The 17,326-nt window shown below is 38.2% G+C and overlaps 1 protein-coding gene across 10 annotated transcripts in view; it reads right to left on the reverse strand.

Moving 5' to 3' along the window:
• KDM4C (lysine demethylase 4C) overlaps positions 1 to 17,326 on the reverse strand; it is a 567,234-nt gene that overhangs the window by 195,210 nt on the left and 354,698 nt on the right. For all 10 annotated transcript variants that reach the window (XM_027615394.2, XM_027615392.2, XM_027615393.2 and 7 more), the window contains 4 exons: positions 16,340 to 16,533; positions 13,244 to 13,482; positions 10,510 to 10,823; positions 6,698 to 6,806 (listed from right to left, as the gene is read on the reverse strand). In XM_027615394.2, the coding sequence (XP_027471195.1) occupies positions 6,698 to 6,806; positions 10,510 to 10,823; positions 13,244 to 13,482; positions 16,340 to 16,533 (856 nt within the window). The remainder of the gene's footprint in view (positions 1 to 6,697; positions 6,807 to 10,509; positions 10,824 to 13,243; positions 13,483 to 16,339; positions 16,534 to 17,326) is intronic.

Below are 17,326 nucleotides of genomic sequence, written 5' to 3' on the forward strand. Positions count from 1 at the left end.
TCTCTAACTAAAGCGGTAATTTCCATCTCTTCCATCTCTATATTTAAATATTTAATCCATTACTAAATGAATTATAATATTAATAGAGACAGACTGTCTAAAAAAATAAATTGCTGTAACACTGCCTGAAATACACTTCTAATCTAACCCTCAAGGCATGCAGACGTTACAGAGATAGGGATCAGGGTCTAAGCTGTCTTTAATTTCAAAGAGATGCTTAGCAGCTCATTACCGTACTGCACTTGCTGAATTGATGATTTATAAAGTTATCCAGACAGTTCAGATTAGAGAAAATTAGAGCCATAGCAGGGCTTTAATCTGAATCTTGTCAATTTTCAAACTTGTGGGTGGGGTCACCTTTGCAGTTGGGTAAACATGGTACAGATGGGTATCTGTGTCCTTCAATCTTTCTGTATAATTATTCTAGAAATCATAAAATTATAGTTGAAGAATTAGAAATAAAAATTTGGTCCACTGGGGATGAGCTCAACGTATCACCATGTGTGATTTCAGGGTAATTTAAAATGCCAAAAATCCATTCCTGAGCCTGTAAATTAGAAATCCCGACCATTTCTGGCCAATTCTTACATTTCACCCACGAAGACACTGAGGCCAATCTCAGTCAAAAAGCTGATAAGGGGGGGGTGGGGCGCCTGGGTGGCTCAGTGGAGTAAGCATCTGACTTGATTTCGGCTCAGGTCACGGTCCCAGGCTCCTGGGATCCAGCCCGATGCTGGGCTCCCTGCTCAGCGGGGAGTCTGCTTGTCCCTCTCCTTCCCCTTCTGCCTCTCTCCCGCCCATGCTCTGTTTCTCTCTCAAATCAGGCAATCTAATTTTTAAGTAAAATCTTAAAAAAACCAAACCTGGTAAGAGACCACTGGGCCAGGACTCGAGTCAGCCTATTCCCAGTAATAAACCAGATCCCGCTCCAGAGTGGGTTCAAAAGACTTCGTTAATTGCTTCTGCTAGACACCCTAGAAACAACAGTCGGGACCCACTTTTAAACTTCTGACTTGAGATACATCTGATGGCAGTCCTATGGTTAAGAATTGTGAGGGTGACTTTCTCTGATTAACCTACCACCTTTCCCCATTCAAGCCCAGACCCAGGTGGCAAGCCCTCTTGTCCTCGGCCTATGCCTATGGTCAGTTTTGGTTGCTTTTCCCTAGTACACCCTTAAAAAAGGGTATAGGCTTTTAAGAGTCCAGCTTTGCGTCTGCCTTCGGCTCAGGTCATGATCCCAGGGTCCTGGGATCGAGCCCCGCATCAGGCTCCCTGCTCCGCGGGAGGCCTGCTTCTCCCTCTCCCTCTCCCCCTGCCTGTGTTCCCTCTCTCGCTGTGTCTCTCTCTGTCAAATAAATAAATAAAATCTTAAAAAAAGAAAAAAAGAATCCAGCTCTGTGTGTCTGAGGGATCCTATGGGGTCTTAACTCCGATTTCCAAGCTTCCACTCTAGTCCCAGCATATTTACCCCAAACAGCCACAACATTAGCTCTCCCTACCAATCTGATGTCATTTCTTTCTGAATCCCCTCTGGATTTTCCTCATTTCTTGAGAGCTCAGCTATCACCTTCCACCTGCTCCTCATAATCGTATCACAACAACAACAACAAACATTCATGACATGCCAGTGTTCTGAATGCTTTACACATAGTCTTTTAACCCTCAAAACAACTCTATGTGGCAGATGCTGCTACATTCCCTACTTTGTAAACACAGCTGTCGAAACATGGAAGGTCTCCTAGCTAACAGAGAACTGGAGCCAGGTGACCATGACTGTAGTCAGGGAGAAATACTTTATGTGGTTCTGCCCTGCCATGCGTGTATAAAGGTTGATTGCTTTATTTTATCAATTATTTCTAGTTCTTTTGTAATTGGAGGATTATTTGGTAATCTAATCCATCACACCTTGACACTCCATGTCTCTTTAAAATACATTTTTGCCCAAATTTAAAAAAAAATGTATTTGACTATGAAAAATTACCAATTTACAAAACAAAATTAAGATCACCTGATAACAATCTTGTATATTTTCTTATAAACTTTCAACTTACTTTTCAAAGTCTCCAGCAAAACTCCACTTGACAGCATTTTATGTCAACTCCAACCGCCACCCACACTGGTGGGGATCACTGTGTAGAGTATTACTGCATCAGCCACTACATGTTCATGATGCCTCCTCTGTATTCATGGAGCTGTCCTTAGTGCACACTTGCTTGAGAAACAGTAAACTTATCAATTCACCAAGGGAGTTAGGTGCACAGTAAGTACAAAAGCAGTAAACATCTTGAAAGTCCATAGTGGGAAAAGCTGGAAAATTTACATTGAAAACAAATGTAAATTTAAAAGAAATGCATACATATATGCAGGATGATAGCTTCAGAGAACAAAGAATGAACCATGAGGGGTCAGGCAGGGAGTCTTGACAAAATTCATGTTCAGAATATCCACTAGAGGAAGAGGTCTGGAGTCTGTGTCAGCAGGATAGAGTGCTGCTGATGAAAACCCTAGTCAACAAAAGCATGAGGAGTTAAACATATTTTTGAATCTGAATGACCTCAAACTGGGAAGAAAGGCAACAAATACAAATACACACTGTGGTGCTAGCCAAGCAACTATCCCACTGGGATATCATTACTCTGGGGGCCCTCAGGTCTCCAAGGCATTGGCCATGTCTGCAACGTGGTGGCTTCGTTTTAACTTTGAGCATGTCCTAGGATTTGCACAGTGGTAGAGAAGATTCTAAGACAGTCAGAATACAAAACTGGGTTAGCTGATATCTCCAGCTAATTAAAACTGCATGCTTTCCTATACATATACACATACAGAGGATATTTCCTGGGCAAGAACTTACATTTTCCTTTAACATGAAAGCATATATCACATTAAAGTATTTGACTAATGGCTGATTTCAAAGTTACTGATCACCAAGGCTTTCCTGCTTTTGGAACCACGGGTGATTTAAGCCACAGTGGTTAACCTTGGACAAGGCAGGGAAGGCAAGATAAAAGGAGTGAGAATAGGGAGACAGACAAATAATGAAGCACAATATAAAGTGACAAGTGGCATTCTAAAGCTAAGTAAGTATGCATATAACAGGACAGCAAAAGTAGGAAAGGAGAAGTGATGAGCAGAGAATGATTCAAGAAGAAAAACGGCAGTACAAGTAAAGCAATAATTGGGGGAAGTGCATGGAAGTAAAAAGCAGTAGATTACATTGAGAAGGAAAAAATAAGTTGTTTGAATGGATGAAAAGGAGGAGGATTTATGGAGGATAGTTGAGAGGAATGAAACTGGAGAGCGAAGCTGGTACTGGATCATGATGGCCTTAAAGTCACTTATCCTGTATCAGAGCTGGAATATTAAGGGAAATGTATGAGAGCCTTTGCGCCCCCATCTTCACCAACCAAGGAAAAAGAAATACTGTGGCAGATTTCTGAGCTTGTCAACCCTAGTGGGTCTATCCCCTCACTCTCAGTATGTTCTGAGGCCAGGCAAGAGTGCTGTTCTTGGAGCCTGCCTGGTCCACCCCTGCTGCACACACACTCTCCTTCCCTACAGGCACTCAACCACGAAGCGCTGAAATTGGAGAACAGGAATATGCTATTATGTTGACATATCACAAGAGGAGGATAGGTGTATGTATAAGGAATGCTTCAAAAATAAAAGGACCCACCCAACTCTTTCAAGTTTATGTTGTAATTCAACATTTGTATAATTACTTTAATAAACAGAAAAAATATAGAATATTAATCCATGTTTCAGGATCACCTTGTAAGCTGCCTAACTTAAGGAAAAATGTAACTGAAAAACATTTCAATTAAAAGAAAACCAGAGACAGTATACATTTTCAGTATACATTTTAGTATACAATTCAGTATATATTTAAAATTTTTTTCACTAAAAACAAAAACAAAGAAGAATTAGACACTAGTTTTTATGTAAAGACACTATATTCTAACACCATTCTTTTCTTATGTATCCCCTCTCTGCTCTACCACCAACAACCAGTGTTTTGCTGGTAAGCATGGAAAATCTTCCAGGAAAAGAACAGGCTGAGTCAGGAAATTCTTGCAGTATCTGTAATTACTGGATCTGCCACTAACCAGAATGGTCTCTATAGTTTCACATCATTTGGATATCAAAGAGCCCACTTCACTGTCCTTTGAGAAGAGCAACTTACCGGTGACTCTTAATTCCTAGCTGCACATAAATTCCCAGAGGGTCTGGATCAGTATTTTTTTCCCTTTGTTGTTTTTCTGTTAGGGAGTCAAATTCCAGGTTCAGTAGAGAAATGCTCATTTACCAGCAGAAGACTAAACTGTTGTTTAGAGACAACTTCTCAGATGCTCTAACCTAGTTATGCTCCTGACTGACATACACCTACTTGTATATGAGGAATGCAAAAGGAGCCCAGTAGTTAGGGTAGAAAAATTTCCAAAAGAAGCTGGATTTGGAGTTGTGTTCCCCCAATGAGCACTAATCCCACTGTTCATCATTTTCTAATAATGGTGATGTTCATTCACTTCCAACGGTACCATGCACAGAGGCAAAAGGCAGAGGTAACATTCAAGGGCCCCATGATATAAATACAGTTGACCCTTGAACAACTTGTGGGTTAGAGTGGCCAAACCCCCATGCAGTTGAAAATCCACATATAACTTTGAACTCCACCAGAACTTAACTACTAATAGCCTACTGTTGACCAGAAGCCTTACCAATAACATAGTCGATCAACACATGTTTTGTATATTATATGTATCATATACTGTATTTGTACCATAAAGTAAGCTAGAGAAAAGAAAATTTTATTTTTTTAATATGTTTTTAAGGACTTATCTGTCAGAGAGAGAGAGCACAAGCAGGGGGAGGGGCAGGCAGAGGGAGAAGCAGGCTCCCCACAGAGCAAGGAGTGGGACTCATCCCAGGACCCCGGGATCATGACCTCAACTGAAGGCAGACGCTTAACCGACTGATCCACCCAGGCATCCCAAAAAGAAAATTTTATTAAGAAAATCATAGGGAAGAGAAAATACATTTACAGTACTGTTCAAGGGTCAAATATAATTTACTCCAGGATGCAGAATATATTCCCCATTGTTAGTATGGAAACTTGTAAAAATATTTAGTCATCACTAAAACTCTCTGATTTTTTAATTTTCAATTCTCAAAAATCCTCAGAGGACCTTTTTACTATGTCCTTAACATATTAAAATACAGAGCGTATGACTGCAAAAGCTACAATCACCCCAATGTTTCACAAGACATTTAATCTTAAACGCTTGAGATGACTTTGTTAAACCAATTCACTTAAAAATTTTGTAAGCCACACTGACTGAAATCAAAACTACTCTCCATGGAGAAACTCCAGGCCAATTCATGATGGCCCACATCGAAATAAACCACCTGGGAAAATAAGGACACAGGAAAAAGTAGTTTTCCTTATGTGTTAGTATAATCCATTCCCTCCCAAAAAGCTACACTAAACACAGGTGATAATGGAGAAGGGTAATTAAAATTCAAAAGTAATGTACAGTAAGCAGTAATTACCTTATACGGAATTTTCCTTATTTTGACACTAACGGGAAAATGGTTTGTGCTGGGTACGATAAAGTAGGAGAAAGAAGAAATGAACATGATGATATTGGAAATAAACATGAATATATTTCACTACTTGTATTACTAGAGACAGAATTCCACCTTTGGCTGGTGTTCTAGAAATTGCTACAATCATTATCTGATCCCTACACTGATTATCTTTTTTCCTAACTAACCATGGGGTATAAAAGAAGACCGTGAGTAAAAAAGAAAAAAATCTGCTACAGGTGTCTACCCTGATGACTGTATTCATATCAAACAAGAAGCCTGAACCCAAGGTTCACATTACTCCATTGACAACATCTTCACAGGCACACGACCTTAACAATTTACACCAGTAAAGGACAATACTTTGAAGAAGGGTTTTTTATAGAAAACCTATTTAAACTGAACTTTTTAGAGAAGGAAAAAATAAGGCCCCCCGGATGCTATGAGACACTTGCAAGGAAGAAATAGCTAGTCAGTGGTCTGATTTTTAACTGAAGGCAACAAAAAGACATTTTTGGAAAAAGGTAAAAAGGGTAGCCAGGTAACACAAAAGATGAATTTTACATCCAGGAATAGTAACTGGTTGTAAATGAAACTACTTCACACCAAGCCATGTCAGTAAAATCTAGTTAAGGAGAAAAGATGTTTCACCACATACCAGGCATAACAGGATAGGGAGGTACTACACATAGTTTCTTACTCAAGATGGTGTTAATAATTTTAAAGGACTCAAGTTAAAAATAAAGACAATGCAAAGAAACCTACAGCATGGTAACTCCATGATTTGATGCCTTTAGAGAAGTGATTCTCAACTTCCTCTAGAGTATCTTAAGGTGAATGTCAGAAAAGACCAATTTTATCCCACCATATAAAATGGAAAAACTTTGACTAGGAACATAGCTAGCTTATATGAAGCAAGGATTTACCCTTAAGATCCAAATTCCTTTTGCCTGTAAACTGTTTATTACTTATGATCTCCTTATGGTATGTATGTCTTTGCAACTTGGTCAAATTTCCGCTCTACCAAGCAATTTTTAGACAAGTTTGTTATAACAAACAGAATAATGCTGAATATCATCAGAATAAACACTGCAAAACATCACAAGCTCACCTTCATCACTTGTTGCCTGCTGCTTCACCAGAGTCAGTGGGGATCTTGCTGGAGGCTTACTCAGTGGATGGCGCCAACTTTTAGCAGTTTTGGTTTCTCCCTCTATTCTCTGGTCACAGAACAAAAGTGGAGAAGAAACACAGTTAAAGACTTGTTTTGAATAAAAAACCATGGTTCACAATGATTTATGACAATTTAATTATAAAGAATTCTTATACTTATTTACTTCCTGGGGAATTAGTCCTTTAAAAAAAAAAAAGTCTTAAACCTGTAAGTCAAAAGGAATAGGAATCCATTCTATTAGTTATTTTACCAAGAGATCAATTAACTATCCTTCCAGTGCATATTAAAACACAATCTGTGGTGCAGGGTAGGCTTATCAAACTTGCAATTAACTCAGCAGTTAGCAAGTTTTCAAAAGTTCTTTCAAACTAGTCTAAATTTAGGATTATATATTCATGACAATACAGAACTGTGGCAATTGGTCACCTCTATGCTGGCCACATGTGAAAATCTGGCAGGTTATTTTGCTTCCTATCCTTATCCAGAAAGCAATAATGCCAAAGTGAGCCTGTATGCTTCCTTCCATTCAGAAATAAATCATCACTTCTCTGAGGATCAAATAAGAAATTTAAAGTTTTTTTTAATATAGTACATTACTGTCATCTTGAAACCACTTAAATTTTATATAAAATTTTTTGTTTTGGTCTCTCCAAACTATATTTTCCTTCCAAAGGTATATGAAAAGGCCATATGCCCCTTGACATCTTTGGATAGAACCTACTTACAAGCTTTCTTGCCCATGCACTCAAAACAACAATAACAACAACAAAAACCAGGATGTGAGGGGGGAGATGCTCAGAGAAAGAGTTTGAAACTAATGGGTTTTCATCAACAATTGACTAGGAAAGAAAGGAATCTCAGAAATGTCCCTGTAAGCTGAAGAAGCAGTAGCTGGAAGTAGAGAAACTACACTGGCTTCTGACACCAAAACAAGATTATGAGAAAATGTGTGACAACATTCTAATCAAAGCTGGGAGTAAGGAAAGGATGTCAAAATAATACAGGATGAGGGCACCTGGGTGACTCAATCAGTTAAGTGTCTGATTCTTGATTTCAGCTCAGGTCATGATCTCAGGGTTGTGAGATCAAGCCCCGCCCCGGATCAGGCTCCATACTGGGCATGGAGCCTGCTTAAGATTCTCTCTCCCTCTCCTTCTGCCCCTCCCCCTCAAAAAAAAAGTAATACAGGGTGAGATATATCTGTGGTTTATACCAGCTAAAAATTAATATGAAATATTTATCAAGTCCTCACCATGTGCTACATTGTTGTAAGAACTGAGCTACAGCAGGAAAAACACCAGGTCTCAGCTTTCAAGGAATGTGCATTATAGAGGAGGAAGGCACAAACGATAAACAAGTAAAAAGTATACATTTAGCATTAAGAAATATGCAATAGGGGGCACCTGGGTGGCACAGTCGGTTGAGCCTCCAACTCTTGGTTTCGGCTCAGGTCGTGATCTCAGGGTCATGAGATTGAGCCCTACATCAGGCTCCGCACTCAGCATGGAGTTGGCTTCAAATTCTCTTTCCCTCTCCCTCTGCCCCTCCCACTCATGCTCACGCGCGCTCTCTCTCTCTCTCAAGAAAATAGTTTTTTTGTTTTTTTAAGAAATGTGCAATAAAGGAAAAAAGGGCAGAACAAAGGAATGGAAAGAGATGGGAAGGATCTATTTTACATGAGGCCATCAGAGAAGGCCTTTCTGACAAGGAGACATTTGAGTGAAGTCTTGAGTGCACTGAGGGAGCTCTTTGGGCTCAGAGGAGTATTTAGGGCAGCAGGAACAGCATGTAAGATGAAACATTTTCAGTGTATTCTAGGAAGAGCATGGAGCCCAATTATAGACAGAGACAGACACTGTTCAAAAAATAACATATTTCTTGGGAAGACTGACTAAAGCTGACTGCTGCAAGCATATACACAGCATTACACTTAATACTAAGAAACACAGTCAAAACCATATAAGAACGAAATGGGTCTGTATTGCTTAGAAGGGCTGCCTGACACCATGGTGTGAGAAAAGAATATCACACAGCTGATTCTGAGAAGGGGCAAACCAAGTCACTCAGGCCTCAAGGGCAGTGTTTGCTTTTCTATGCAGGCAGTCTTTGTTCAGTAAAATGATAAGGATAAAGGTTAAAGGCACCGAGGGTAGAATCACCTCCATTGAAAACAAGGAAATAGAAAAGTTACTTTCAGTTCCACTCTAGTTTAAAGAATATGAGTAAACGTAATTTAAACCGGCATTTGACTCATTCACCATTCCACAAAGAATCACGGTATCTGCTCAGCTGCGCTTAATCCCCATGTAAAATTAAGTTGTAAATTTTGCTTATTATTACATGAATACGATTTTCAAATTTCCTTTAGCAACCATTTCAAATAAATTAGACCATATTTTTCTATTTCTTGTATGTTTTTGACAAATATTTAATAGTTCAGTAGGTATACAATCATGCGTAAAATGGTAGAAGTTATTGGGTCAAATTAGTAAATTATCTATATTTTATTTGATATTTTTGAAAAGATTTTATTTATTTATTTGCCAGAGAGAGAGAGAGAGAGAGAGAGAAAACACAAGCAGGGGTAGTGGGAGAGGGAGAAGCAGGCTCCCTGCCGAGTAGGGAGCCTGATTCTGGACTTGATCCCAGGACCATGGGACCATGACCTGAGCTGAAGGCAGACACTTAACCGAATGAGCCACCCAGGTGTCCCTTTATTTGATATTTTAAAATTACTATGAACTGACTATTCCAGGCTGATTTCCTTATCTAATCTCCCTTGTTATTTAAAGATGTGAAAATGCCTGTGGTGAGTTGAAATGAGCAAGAGCAATCAAGAAGTGGGTCTCTTCAGTGGCCAGCTCAATTTATCAGCTCCAAAAACTGGCACTCTCCTTACTTGTGTCCTTGAGTTCCATCATCAAGTTGTATAGGTCAACACAGGGTAATGAATTCTGACTATCACTACACACAATCGGAGCTTGTCTGGTCCATTCACAATCTTAGGATTAAAGCAACAGTGTATACTAAAAGCATATAATATAAATGCACAAGAACATATGAGAAACAGAGAGGCCCTATGCAAAGAGTTAGAATGGGGTGCCTAGCAATCAAGAGAGATCTTGAGTTTTCTGAAAGACAAAAGGCCTATTTCTGTCAGTGAGTGCGGCCAGAAAGGTCAACCTGGTCCTAGAATCAGAGCCCAGGTGGAGACAAGGGAAAGCACGACCAGGTGAGTTAAAACAGAGGCTGTGGGAAGCCTGGGACCGAGAGGTTTAACTGATGGCAGGAGGAGGTCAGAGTTCTGCAGGTGAATCATTTCCAGTATGGTTAATATTAACAGGTAATAGAACCAATAGAATCAATGTCAGTATCATTGTGATATCCTACTATAGTTTTCCAAGAAGGTACTATTGGGGGAAATTGGGGACACAAGATCTTTCTATATTATTTCTTACAACTGCAAATGAATCTATAATTATCTCAAAGTTCAATTTTAGAAAAAGTTACAGAAAAAGAAAATTAAGCTACTGCACGTAGCCAAAAATTCCATACTCTCTGAATTATCACCATGTGAACCAGAGTTCACAAAAGGTTTACCTTCCAGTCGCTGAAGGAAATATGATTAAAACCTATTAATGTGAAATGTTATTTCTACCTTAAAGCAAGATTTCGATGCACAGCATGCTGTTTCCAGAAAATACTCTCACCACACAATAAATATAGTAAAAACAGACACTGCCACATACACCAGGGACTTCGAGGCCATTTCTCTCTCCACTGGACACTGCTGGGACTTCCCCAGGTTCGAGGCCACTCCTGCGGCTCTCCACATCACTCTCTTCTCCCTCTGTCAACACACAGTTACTCTCTGCCACTGAGGAACATGACTCAGGTGACTTTGGCCATGGAAGCTTCGGTGGGTCTGACTCCTTGGATGTCACATGGCCACTAGATATGGAATCATCAGCTTCACTGGGATTTGAAGGTAGAATTATACCACAGGCTTGGTCATCCTTAGTTTGTATTTCCTCTGTTATAGATGTGCTTAAGCAACTATTTCCTGAGGAGTGAAACAAAGACTGTTAGTAAATCTTACATTACATTATTACTCAATAATAATTCTCAACAAAATTTCTATCTTTTGGCGTGCCTGGGTGGCTCAGTTGGTTAAACATCTGCCTTCAGCTCAGGTCATGATCCCAGGGTCCTGGGATGGAGCCCCATGTTGGGCTTTCCGCTCTGTGGGGAGCCTGCTTCTCCCTCTGCCTTTGCCTCTCCCCCTGCTTGTGCTCTCTCTCTCTCTCTCTGTGTCAAATAAATAAATAAAATCTTAAAAAATTTTTTTCTATCTTTCAACTGCTCCTCTATACTCCCATAGACATGAGTGGGAATGGTCACCACAGCACCATGGAGCCTTCACCGTTATTAAGGGGAAATCTTGGAGTTTGGCAAAAGAATATATTTACTGACAAAATTAGAGATTAAAAAGAGGTTACACTTTGACCAATGTCAAAAGCCAATGCAATAATAATTATCCAAAGTAATAGCAATTTGAAATCTTTCTAAAAATAGGAATTATATTCCAATACATGATGCTAAGAGCTGCTACTAATGAAACATTCCAGCTCAGAGAATGTAGGGAAAGAACACATGGAAGGCTGTATAAATCCAAATAAAAAGTATGTCCTACACTAAACCTGTATCACACACTGATGGAAAATAAAGGGAAAAAGACATCACGAGCATGTCTCTTCCACTGCCATCTCCATTCACCCTTCTCCCTCCCTTACAAACATTCAAAGGCATCATTTCACCTATCATATACTACCTTTGATGCTGAGCCAGCCAAGTTTTGTACCTTCAGTGTTCTGCCAGGTCTCAAACACTGGAAGTCAAAATACAAGGAACCATGTAGCAACAGAACTAATAAAACTGGGTGCCCTTGGCCTAAACCACCCAGTAATCCATCAAGTGGTTAATTAAATCCAGTGTGATTAAAGACTATGGTGAGGGACCATTAAAAAAATTCAGGGGTGCCTGGATGGCTCAGTCAGTTAAGTGTCTACCTTCAGCTCAGGTCATGATCCTGAGGTCCTGGGATCAAGCCCCACGTTGGCTACCTGCTCAGCGGGGAGCCTGCTTCTCCCTCTCCCTCTGCCCCCACCCCCACCCATGCTCTCTCTCACTCTCTCTCTCTCTCAAATAAGTAAATAAAATATTTTTTTAAAAATCCATAAGTATGGCATAACTGTGTTCTCTGCATTGCTTGCTATTCCTTTCTCTACTTTCTCCACCTTGAAATTTTCTATCCATTCATCACAAATCAATTCAGATATCACCTATTCCAGGAAACCTTGCCAGGCCAGCCTCTGGTCTGTTTGGTGTCTTTCCTTGGTATATCACCAATACACCTCTATTGTGGTACTTACCACACTGGATTGTAACTGTATGTTTGTCTAACTCTCCAATAAAGTATTAAGTCTCTAAAAGAAAGTCTATTATTTAAACTCTATTTAAACACAGATATTTCAAGAGCAAAAAGTAATGAAAATGGAGACACAGGAGAGAATCAAATTAGGACTATGATAAGGACTTTTTCTTTTACTCTAAGTGGAATAAGAGTAAGAAGGTAGGGACAAGACCTCACCTACATCTTTTAAAAGGATCACTCTGACTGCCATATGGAGAAGCAACTAGGATGGGTGACTAGGGTGGACACTGAAAAAACAGAAAAGAAGCAATTTCTGCAACAGTCCAGTCAAGAGATAACAGTACCTTGAATAAGGAGGAAGCAGGGGTAGATGGCCAGATTTGGGGGGTCCCACAGTTGAAAGACAGACTGGATGAGCAGTATGAGAAATTACCAATAAGCTCAATTAGTAAAAGGACAAAAACTCCAACAAATATTTAAGAGGTAAAACATTACAGCAGTTTCAGAGACATATACTATAAAAGGGAAGAAAGCAAACTAGTTGAGACTTACAGGTGATGACTTTAGTACAGAGAAACACCCAGGGGACTATACATAGCATTTCACAAAACTGAATGATTTTTATTATTCTTTTTTAAAATCTTAATCTTTATTTTCTTCTTAAAATTAAGTTGAAAGCTAAGAATCTGCAAAGAATTATCTATAATTGGTTTTTACTGTTCCATGTAAATTTAGGAGAAGCTTTCCAAAAATGTATTGTATATTGTAAATTGAGTTGCACACCCCCAAAAAAATTTTTGTTTTAGAATCTTTTTTTTTAGTAAACCAAATAGGCACCTGGCTCTCTCCTAACTCCATCAAACATAGCAGGGATGCTCCAGACTTCTACAACACTCACTTGGCCTCCTCACTGTTACTTCATAGCTTCAGATGCCTTACTGGTTAAGCTATGTGGAAAGGTAAGATATCTGTCCTAGAACAGATTTAAGGCATCAGATCATCAACCACCTCAAAACTTACATGTGAAACATGATCAGTCAGCTTCTCACCTGGGAGTTTGATATTATCTGATGAATTCTGATCCAGCTGCTTCCAGCTAGGAGAAGCCTCTTCTTCTGAAGGTGCTTCTGTGTTCCCCATCTTCACTGCTTTTTCTGGTTTTTCATTGACCTTGAGATCTTCTGGGTCTTGGTCAGCAGTAAGGCCCTCTGCACCATCAACTGCAAGTGACACTTCTTCGTCCCCCTCATTCTTAAGCCTCTTAGAGTGAGAACCAGTACACTGGAAACTATTAACAAGAGAAGCTGTGGTCAGAGCAGAATGTTTGCAGTGGACAGGATGAAACACATACCAATACAAATGTTATTTTCACTTACTGAAAGAAGTGAAAAAACTGATAGCTTTCTAATCATTATGCAAAAATAATCTTCACAATTAATAGATTAAATTTGAAGTTGAAATCTTAGCAGTTTTAATAACAATTTACTAAAAATTAAAATTAAAACAATTGTAAATAATTGATTATTAAACATTATTGGGGAAGATGTCATTGCTAAAATTTTATAACAATATTAAAAGAAGTCTGAAAATAAAAATAAAGTGAAAAATGATGACACGGGGGATAATAAAGTCATAAATATTTTTTAGGTAATAAAGAAAGGAAAAGGAAAAGAGGAGATATCTATAAGCTGTTGTTAAAATCTGAGTAGATTATTTACATTCTAAGGTGAACTAGTGGCCATACACTTCCCTGAGTTTCGTTTAATTCTAAGTATGCATGAATATCATTAAAATTAAATGCCAAATCATTATTAGCTAAAGGAATTAAACAGGAGACAGGCTCTATGTATTAAACACCTTATACCTATTCTTGTTTTCAGAGTGGACACCATTTTAATTTTTTTCTTCTCAGTATTTTCCAGAAAGTCACTTGATGGCTTTGTCGTAGATGCTTTTTGTATAAGACACAACATTTCCAACACTATCATTTAAGAAGAATTACAACTCAAATCTAAGCAACATGTATTTCCATGTCTACACACACACACACCACTATGCATTACAGGAAGTCAGGGAGGGCAGGGTTCTGGGATGAGGGCGGTAGCCAAGGATAACCTATGTAAATTAGCTTTGGCTGCTACTGGCAGTTCTGATATCATCATCACCATTATCACTTTTACCGAAAACCCGTGCATTGGACATGTGGGAAATCTTCACATTATATATAGCATAGCATATGTAAAATAAGATAGCTGATTTTTCCTTGAGATTTTAATGAATCATTCACTTCATTACATTTCCTGGATAGGATATTACAAATGCCATGATCAAGCCACAAGTCTGAGCATAATCAACGAGGTCCTTAACATGAGGCTTTCTAACTGGGTGATCAAAGTCCATTGATTATTTTAACCTACTAAAAGGTATTTCAAATCTGTTCAATGTCTTAGATCTATGTTCTCTGCCAACCCAAAAGGGCCACTCTAGTTAGTAACTAGGAGAACAAATCATACACCTAATTAAAGTATTGTGTTTTCTATCCATTAAAGTACAATTCTCAAGATGTTTTATTGATATTTCTTTTGAACTCAGATTGACTACTGCCTCCTCCCACAGGTAGCCTTTTTGGCACTGACTCTCTAAATCAGTATTTTCCAAACTTTTTTTAATAAAACCAACCCATTATAAGTTTTTTATTTTAGATAGTGACATGACACACTCATACACACATGTTCACACATCAGGAATTAATACTTACCACAGAAAAGAACTATAATACTTTTTACTCTATTTTACTTCCTAATTTAAAAATGTTGTTCCTAGTCTACCGAATTGATTTGAAAACTAACAGTTTGACAATCACTGCTGTAAATTATAGGGTAAATTAAGAACACCTGAGTTTTAGTTCTGCTACTAATTCCATGCCTCAGGTATACCTCTTATAAAATGCAGAAGTCTGACTCCATGTTCTTAAGTTTCCTCCACTCACTACCATTCTAAAATAGCAGAAAATAAATGTCAGAGTAAGACAATAAGCATCAGAAGTGTGGGCAAAGTTTAAAATTACACTGTTATATAATGGCAAAAAAAAAAAAAAAAACTAGAAATGAGCTATTGATCCAAACACAGGGGATTAAATACATGCAGGCATTCAGTATTATGCTGTACCAAATCATTTAATTACATGAAAAACACAAAACCGGTCATCAAAGGGTTAACAGAGCATGGCCCCAATTTTGGAAAAGTATATTATATAATATAATAAACACATATGTTAAGGATATCTACCAAATGTTAATTAACACTGGTTATCTCTGGGTTGTGACGTTATGAGTAATTTGGGATTCCTTCACTATTCTTTTCCTTATTTTACAAATATTCTCCAATGTCAAATACTACTTTTACAATCTGAAAGAAAAACAATGAGCAATATTGGAAAATAAAAGTGTAATATAAACCTAGAAAATATAAGAACCTAAAACGTTTGCCAAAGACCTAAGCAACATAACACATGCTCCATTCAATGGGTTTTAAGATAGCAAGATGTGCACAGATGACCTAAAAGCTTTTGAAATGGTCCTGGCCACAGAAATGGAATTTGGAATAAAGTTCACATGGACAACCATATTAAACAAATAAAACATGCTCTGCTTTACATCTTGTAAAATAATAGAACCAAGTGTATAAAATGTAGCAAAATGTAGGTATCCTGATGAGTAAAGTATCTCAAATGTTTGACAAATGAAGAAAACAACTGAAGTCAGAAAGAAAATCAGTAGCAAAATGAAAAAGTTCAACATCAAGTTTTTGGAGTTGATAAACATATGGAGATGAACACTGGGCACTAATACAACCTTAATGTATATTAGTGTAAGGAGTCTAGGAAGTTCCTGGACTGCTCTTTTTGCCATGCATAGCATGTCAGGAATATTCTCAAGCACATTATACACCCCTTCCTATATTTTATTTATTATACTTCTTAAGAATTATAAATACTTTGCCTCAAATTTTCAGTAAGATATTAAGTAAATTTATGATGGATAAACAGGAGGAAGCAAATGAATAGTTTTTGAGAACATCATGTTCAATGACCCATTTTTATTGAGTAGGTACAACAAGTGGGATGGAAGTGAAGAAATCATTACCTCCTAGATGCTTTTCTTACTTTCCTCCTTCTCTGCAGCCATGCTTTTACTTCAGGTGTGGATTCTGGAGTAGGCTTTGTGTGATCAATGGTGTATATATCCTTTCCTTGTTTCCAAAGCTGATATCTGTCTGGCTGAAATTTCCTCACAAAGATATCCATTGAGATTTTCACCATGTCTTTCCTGCAGGTGCACTGAAACACAACAGGGTTGGAGTGCTTTAAACATTGAATGGGCTACATAAAGTCACACTAAGTCATACTTTGAATGTACCATACATGAATACTCACTACATACTTGAGGATAATGTTTTACATTTTCAAATATGCAGTGAGTGATAAATTCAATTTTTCCGACTGGAGGTGACAACCTATACATTCACATTTACAAATAATAAAATGCAGTGTACGGTTCATCGAGAACTTGTATCAAAAACAACGAAAAGGAAAGCACACTTTTGAAAGCATGCCTGCAACAGAAGGATTAACCTCTCATCATGAGTATTATCAATGCGCTGACTGCTGGAAGGCCTATAAACCTGAAAACCAGGTTGTAATGAATAAAAATAGCCAATGTATGTGTTTTTAGAAAAATTCAACCATGGGGCGCCTGGGTGGCTCAGTCATTAAGCGTCTGCCTTCAGCTCAGGTCATGATCCCAGGGTCCAGCATCAGGCTCCCTGATCAGAGGGAAGCCTGCTTCTCCCTCTCCCACTCCCCACTTGTGTTCCCTTTCTCGCTGTGTCTCTCTCTGTCAAATAAATAAATAAAATCTTAAAAAAAAAAAAAGAAAACTTCAACCAATAGATTGAGATAAATTTTCTTCAAGATGTATTTTAATCACATGTATGTTTATTAATAAATATACACTAACAAATTAACCAACAATTAGAGCAAATGACTGACTTCTATGTCCTATCCATAAGACACCTACCATCATCACTTTAAACATATAACTAAGAAGAAGGAATAGTGTTAAGGGGAGAAA

Source organism: Zalophus californianus, chromosome 13 (genome assembly GCF_009762305.2).
Source record: "Zalophus californianus isolate mZalCal1 chromosome 13, mZalCal1.pri.v2, whole genome shotgun sequence".
Classification (NCBI taxonomy): Eukaryota; Metazoa; Chordata; class Mammalia; order Carnivora; family Otariidae; genus Zalophus; species Zalophus californianus.